Source organism: Chinchilla lanigera, unplaced genomic scaffold (genome assembly GCF_000276665.1).
Source record: "Chinchilla lanigera isolate Chin_1 unplaced genomic scaffold, ChiLan1.0 scaffold00132, whole genome shotgun sequence".
NCBI classification, from domain to species: domain Eukaryota; kingdom Metazoa; phylum Chordata; class Mammalia; order Rodentia; family Chinchillidae; genus Chinchilla; species Chinchilla lanigera.
In genome coordinates this window covers 3,821,416-3,828,887 of record NW_004955533.1, presented here as the reverse complement: position 1 = coordinate 3,828,887, position 7,472 = coordinate 3,821,416, and the positions used below count along the sequence as shown (strand labels likewise).

Below are 7,472 nucleotides of genomic sequence, written 5' to 3'. Positions count from 1 at the left end.
AGGGACATTATGTTATTTTATGCAATTATTCCTGGCAATCCCAACAGAGTCTCTGGCTTGACTAGTTATTCCCAATCTCTTTTCTGTTAACGGGTTCTACATTGGACAGTGTTCGGCTATTGGGTCCCTGGGTCAAGGCAAGAAACCCAATTGTGCCGGGTCATTTCCAACATGGCTCATGGCCCATCTCTTACGTAGTGATCATATGTGGCCCATGGGAAACACCCACCTTAACCCCACCTTTTTTCAGTTGCTATAGGCTACATTAGGCATGTCTTACCTTGTCACCTTTCCAGAGTCAAGTGTCACTCCTACATTCCCACCAGCTTAAGATCACAGCCAAGGTCTCAAGGCAGTTCATTTGAAACATACCTCACTGTGTTTAAGAACAGAGGAAGTGCCCAACTCATTCTGACACAAGTTTTATCCTGACATCAAATCCAGATAAAGATGTAACAACTAAAGAAAACTACAGACCAATATCCTTTATGAATATAGATGCAAATATTCTAAACAAAATACTAGCAAACCAAATCCAGCAGCATAGAAAATGGTTTATGTAGCACAGACAAGGGGGATTATTCCAGGAATGCAAGGTTGATTCAATATACAAAAAAATAAAAATTAAAAAAAAAAATCCATCAATGTAATACAACGTATCAATAGAATAAAGGACAAAAACTATATGACAACCTTAATAGATACAGAAGAAGCATTTGACAAAGTCCAAAAGATAAAAACATTCAACAAACTAGAAATAGATGGGAATTTCCTCAACTTGAAGCATCTATGAAAAACCCATAGCTAACATCATACTTAATGGTGAAAGACTGAATGCTTTCCCCCTAAAATCAGGAACAAGGAAAAGATGTCCACTCTTGCCACTTATATTCAATATTGTACTGAAGGTGTTAGCCAGGGCACTTAGGCAAGAAAATGAAATAAAAAAGAATCTAGATTGGAAAAAAAGTCGAAAGTTTTTCTATTCACAGATGCATGACCCTGTAAACAGAAAATACTAAGGAACAAAAAAATAGGTCTAATAAAATGAGTTCAGAATAGCAACAGTATACAAGGTCAATAAACAAAAATCAATTGTATTTCTGGACACTTACAATGAATAATCCAAAAATGAAAATTAGAAAACAATTTTGTTTTTAATAGCATCAAAAAGATTAAAATACTTAGGAAAAAATTAACCAAGGAGGTCAAGACTTGTACACTGAAATCTAGAAAACATCACTACAAGAAACTAAAGGCCTAAACAAATGGACAGACACTGCATGTTCATGGACTGGAAAAATTTAATACTGTTAAAATAGCAACATTCCTCAAACTGATCTATAGATTCAACACAATCACTATCAAAATCCCAGGTATTTATTTGCAGAAATTAACAAGTTGATTTTAAAATTCATGTGGGACACAAAGGACCCAGAACAGACAAAACGATCTGGAAACAGAACAAAGTTGGAAGACTCACACATTCTAAATTCAAAACTTGCTACAAAGCTACAGTAATCAAGATAGTGTGGTACTGGCATAAAGACAGACATATAGAACAATAGAATAAAATTAAAAGTTCAAAAATAAAGTCTTATATATTTATGGTCTATTGTTTTTGACAAATGTGTCAAGACCATTCATGAGGAAACAACAGTCTTTTAAAAAAACATTCGTGTTTGTACAACTGGATATCCATATACCAAAGAATGAAACCAGACCCCTAAAGTGTACAACATATAAAAATGGATCAAAGACTGTTTTGTAAGAACCAAAAGGATAAGACAGATGCTTAGAAGATACAACCAAGAGAAATGAAAACTTATGTCCACATAAAAACTTGTACACAAATGTTCGTAGTTGTAGTATTCCTAATAGCCAAGAAGCAGAAACAACACCATATCCATTAACTGAATGGGTAAATAAAAGGTACAGTACATCAATACAATGTCATTATTCAGCCACAAAAAGAAACCAAGTACCAATACATGCTACAAGGTGAATGTACTCTGAAAACATTATTCTAAAGGGGCAAGGGAAGGACACAAAAGGCCACATATTGTATGATTCCATTGAAATAAAACATCCAAAATAGGCAAATCTATAGGCAGAAAGTAGATAGTGGGTGCCAGAGGCTGGGAGTTAAGAACAGGCAGTCACTCCTAATGAGCACAGGATTTCTTTTTACAATGATGAAAATGCTCTGGAATTTTATGAGGACAAATGCACAATTTTGAATATACTAAGAACCATAAATATTACAATTTAAAAAGGGTGACCTTTATGGTGTACGAATTATACCTTAATCAAACAAAGATGAGGGAAAGCACACCTCTTCCATTCTTAGGTGGATGAGGGAAGGTCAACACTTGCAAAATAAATCATTACAAACATTTCCAATTCCTCAGTAGACTTTCTCTAATTTCACTGGCAAATTTGGGGAGAACCCATCTCAGTCTCTCAGGATGTCTTGCAAGACATTGTCAAGTATCTGCGTCTCAATTTCGTTGAGTCCTGACAAGCAGTTACAAGCAGTGATAAGGTAGGATTGGGTATAAATCAAGCCCAGGGAATGGCAGGGCCAGGTCTGACCGAAGGCTGCACCCTCAACCACTGTGTACTATTTCACAGATATAGCCCCTTCCATTTTCTATAGTTTCTTGGGGACTGGAAGACAAGTACTGTATTATGCCAGGTCTTACTCAGTTGAGCCTAACAATCTTGACTGTGCAACTGATTTTTGGCAAAAGATACAAGATTTTAGATGGGCATGGCTGTGTGATTTTGGGCAAGGCACCTCTTGAGTCACAATGACCTATTCTGAAAGGATGCAAGATCACATATGGAAGGGACTCGATCTGCTCTGGAAGCTAATTCCCTTTGATATCTAAAGGAGGTCAACCTAGAAAATGTACAAAGCAGCTGAATGACTTGCATAGAAAACAGCACTCACTGTGGTGAGCAGTTTAGTACATAGTAGTGTTCAGCTGAGTGTTGCTCCTTGATCAATGTGAGTGGCCGTGCAATGGCAGAATGGTTTAAAATTCCAGGTCCCCTTTCCCCCGGGACGGAGGGAAAGAGTATGGCCACAGAGAAGATCAATGTAGAGGCTACTAGTTGTCTGAGCACACTAGGTCAGGGTGGGAAAGGTTAATGCACAAAAACATTTTCCTTCCAAGGCCTTAGTCCCTTTCATCCCTCTTACTGATCTCCATTTCCACAGGCTGAAATGATAGTGAGTACAAGGTATCTCTTCAGGGAGAAAATACTGAACCACTAAAATTCGAATAGTTAAATATAAGAAGTTTTTGGGAGAAGGAATGGAGGAGACAGGAAGTAATGTTTAATGGGAATAAAGTTTCATGAAACATTCTGCACACTCGGTTATTTCTGGTCATTTAAGTGCTGATACTGTCAAGCTGGAAAACGACAGCACTAAAACTGTGCCAAAGTGAAAAACAGACTATCTCCACCCTGAAGTTGTTTCTATTTCTGGCAATAGTTACTGAAAAAAGAGAAGCTCCAAAATAAATTGTATAAAGGACCTTATCAAGAACACCCAAAGATAACCTGTAAGAATTCCAGTTCAAATAAGAGCAGTGCCCCACGCGCTGTGCCACTATGGCTGTGTGAGCCGCTGGGCCTTGAGGGTCTTCACTGGGCAGGAGCTTTCAACTCTACTCTTAAAGGGCATTTGAGTAACACAAAGTAATGAAGCATGTCAAGTGAAGAGGTCATGTAGGCATGCAGGGAGAGATGCCTGCAATCAACAGTGAAAATGGACAGGTAGACAGAGTTGTGTCTGTACAAGGTCTCGAAGGCTAGACCCGGAGGTTTATTCAGAAAAGAACACGATTTTATACAGAGAGTATTAAAATTAACAAAACTATGTTCCAGCAGAATGAAGCAGGTGGTCAGAGTCAGTGAGGTATATTAGGAAGCTACTCAGAGCAAACAATGGAAAAAACCTGAGAGAAAAGAACTGCCAACTTATAACAAGACATGTGAGATTTCAGTGACAGGTGAAGGTGACAATTTCAAGAAAATAATGAAGAATGGATGGAAGCGAGGCTAAGATTAAAAATGTTCAGGTAAGACCTTTAAGTGGAAGTACAGGACTGTCCATTCAAGATGACCTGGATGAGCCGGGGTGGGAAGAACAGGCAGAGAAGCAGCAGCCCAGTTCTGGGTGTGGTGAAGGCTTCAAGAAAAGAGCTCTTGACTTTGGCAGTTAGGAAGTCATATGAGCATCCTTGAGCAATGCATTTTCAGTGTACAGCACTGGATTGGCAGCCTGCACAGAGAAGTCCAGCCCGTACCTGAATCAAAATCTTGCAGTGACTGTTAACAATGTCAATCCACTGAGCTGGACAAAAGAGAGAAAGGGCCTGGGACTCTATACTTACAAACATGCTCTTCCCCAGCACAAGGCAATTCTTTACACACTAATATTGTGGGTAAAAGGAAGCAAGGTGAGAGTTGGAGTGGAAGCTTTGCTTCTTTGCTGAGTCAAGAAAAGGTGAGAAGAGTACAGATAATCCTTGAGCTAATGGGAGGCCAGAAAAAAAAAAGTGAGGTAACTAAGTAAGGACCAAGACCACAGAGAGAATACTCCTGGGAGGGCTTCTTCCTCTTCAGCAAAATCCTTAAAAGGACCTTAAAATGTCACCACAGTCTTTAGGGAACAAGGATAGATAATGCCTAATTACAGTCCTCTGTCCTTTTTAATACAATGTCTGTGCCAATGGACAATGAATAACACCAGCAATTGTTCTGTTTGAAGGCTTGTTTTCAAATTTCTTTTTGATATGTAGCTCCCAGCAGAGGTATCTGAGACATACTTGGATTGCATCACACAATCAACCACAGTCCAGGAAATATACAATATTAGAACACACAACTTGTTTGCCAGAGCTACAGGGCTCCAGAGAAGTTTGGCTGATAGCTAATTTTTGGGTTTGAAATGTTTTGTAATACTACAAGGTAAAAGAGGAAGCTCACACTTTACCTAGAAATCAAATTAATTCATGGTTCAATTTTTTTCCCTAGAGAGCTTCCTGGAAATTTTGAACCAAAGAAAATGAAAATTATGTGAAAGACTATCTAGCCAAAAGTACCTTTATAACCTAACATTTGGATTAGAGGGCATAGCTACTAGTTAACATTTCTGTTTTCCTCTTCTTAAGACACTGCTTGTTACTGTGACTCTGAAGTAAAGACGGAAAAGGCAGGGATAATGGAGGTGATAACATGTCCAGAATGACTGATGCTAACTAAGCAAGCAAGAGCAGCTGGTCTGTACAACCAAAGATTTTCTCTTAAATATTTTTAATAGGTTTGTTTTTTATTTTTTTAAACTCTGTTTGATGTGAATTCTGTACCTGATAACCTGTACTCAACTGCCATTTAAAAACTTAACACACATACATTACAATTATAGACCTTCAATATGTAATGACAATAACACTTGAGAAGTGAAGAGCACAAGTTTTTTTTATGAATTTATTACATAAAATGTCCCCAGAGCATTTAGTCTCCTCTTCTCACTTTCTTAATGCATTAGAAGCACAGTGGGTGAGAGGCGCTTTACGGTGATTATAATCAAAGGAGGATCCTTTGCATCAAGGTAGTGTACAAAATAACATTCTAAAGGCCAGCCCAGGAAAACCCCATGTTACCTTATCACAATATGAAAAGCACTGTCTTTTTTCTTTTAAATCACGGTGGAAAATGCCACTGTTTTATTCAGTATTACACTACAAAACAGTTCTGTCTTAATTACTAAAAGAATGAAGATAATCCTGAAAGACATCCTTTTTCCCTTTCAACAATGTGAAAGGTATATTTTTCCTGCCAATTTGAAACAAATCATCAGATTGATCTGTGTCAGTTAAAACACTGAGGAACAAGCTCAGCACATTAAACTGTAGCTTGCAGTAAAATGATATATCAATACGTCTCTACTTAGTTAAAAATACATAATTCATTTATTTTATAATGCATCAAAAGAAACATCACAGACAAAGAAGACTAGGAAAGGGGAAACTACTACTTTAAATATCCAGTAATTTTCACCTATTTATACTTTTCTGTGGCACATGAAAGTAATCTTTAACATTTTTTGTAATCGAATTTAACCTTTGGGGACACCGAGTGTTATCCTTGAGAGTAATAGTCTTGATTCGTTTCCAGGTCTGCTTACTGTATGACTAGGGGACACGAGGCACAGCAGCCATCCTTTCTAACATGCCGCGACACTGAGCATGTGCCTTGAGAAAGAGTTGATTAAACAAGATGATGGCAACATAAGGGGAGACCTTTGGATTGTCTATTTAAAATCTAGGTAAAGTAATTAATAAAAAGCTTATTTTAAGTGCACTTTCACATGCTTTTATAATAAACAACAAACTTCCTAACTGTTGCAATAGGCTTGACTACCATATCATTTGGCCAAATGCACTTTCCCCAGTAAACTTAAAACAACAACAAGAACAACAAAAAAATCCCTGTCCTTTCATATACTAAGAAGGAGGATTGGCTACTGAAACAGTTCATTGCAGGACACATGAAAACGACATACTGTGGCATGAGTTGTTTTTAATTTGTTGTGCTGTTACTAAAGTAAAGTTCTGAGAGCTGCAGTTAAAACATTTCAAGTTCTCCCTTCCATCTTTATTGATTTGCAAGATTTTGCACAGAAAATTCTTTGGGGACTAGAACAGCAGTACTTGCATCGCACTGTTTTCAAGACTTCAAGTTTAAAAAGCAAACCGTTTATAAAAAAAAAAAAAAAAACAGAAAAAAAAGTTCCTGATTTGAGTTAGATACAGGGATTTAAAAAAAATAGCACATACTTGAAGGTTACATGGTCTACAAATGGTGGCAATGTTGTCCTTGGGAGAGTAGTTTTGTTGGTATATATATTTTAAATACTCAAAAAGGCTCAACCTCAAGCAGTAATAAACACAAGCAAAAGTGATTTAACCCTTAAAATAAATATTCAGAAAAACCTCTCTGTACATACAAGTGAAAGAATATGTAACACTTTCACGCGAAAAAATAATTATAATAATAATAAAGGATTTGTTCATATATGTAGCTGAAATCTGCTGTTCCAGCCCACATGTCCCCAATAAAGAAGGGAGGCACAGACACAGATGACTACTGTGGTTCACTATCTTACAGCCTTTTTGTACTGGGACACTATCACCACCAAATTTATCCCTCTTGTTATAGTTATTAAATTTTTAAATTTTTCTTTTTTTCTTCCTTTTTTGTTTTGTTTTTTGTTTTTTTGTTTGTTTGTTTTACAGCATGCCAAATCCTTTGGCATACGTGATGGCCTTCAACAATCTCTCTTTAAGTTTTTCTTTGCTTGAATATTCCGGAAGTAAAAGGACATTAAAGCAAGTATGAGATGTAGGTAACCTAAATAGAGAGAAAGGGGAAAAACAGGAAAATAATAAGTC

General features: G+C 37.1%; 1 protein-coding gene across 7 annotated transcripts in view; it reads right to left on the bottom strand.

Annotated features, from left to right (window-relative positions):
• Positions 1 to 534: 534 nt before the first annotated feature.
• The window catches only part of Ube3a (ubiquitin protein ligase E3A), a 95,206-nt gene continuing 88,268 nt past the window's right edge, over positions 535 to 7,472 (bottom strand). For all 7 annotated transcript variants that reach the window (XM_005410415.2, XM_005410414.2, XM_005410416.2 and 4 more), the window contains one exon: positions 535 to 7,431. In XM_005410415.2, the coding sequence (XP_005410472.1) occupies positions 7,311 to 7,431 (121 nt within the window). In that variant the 3' untranslated portion in view covers positions 535 to 7,310. The remainder of the gene's footprint in view (positions 7,432 to 7,472) is intronic.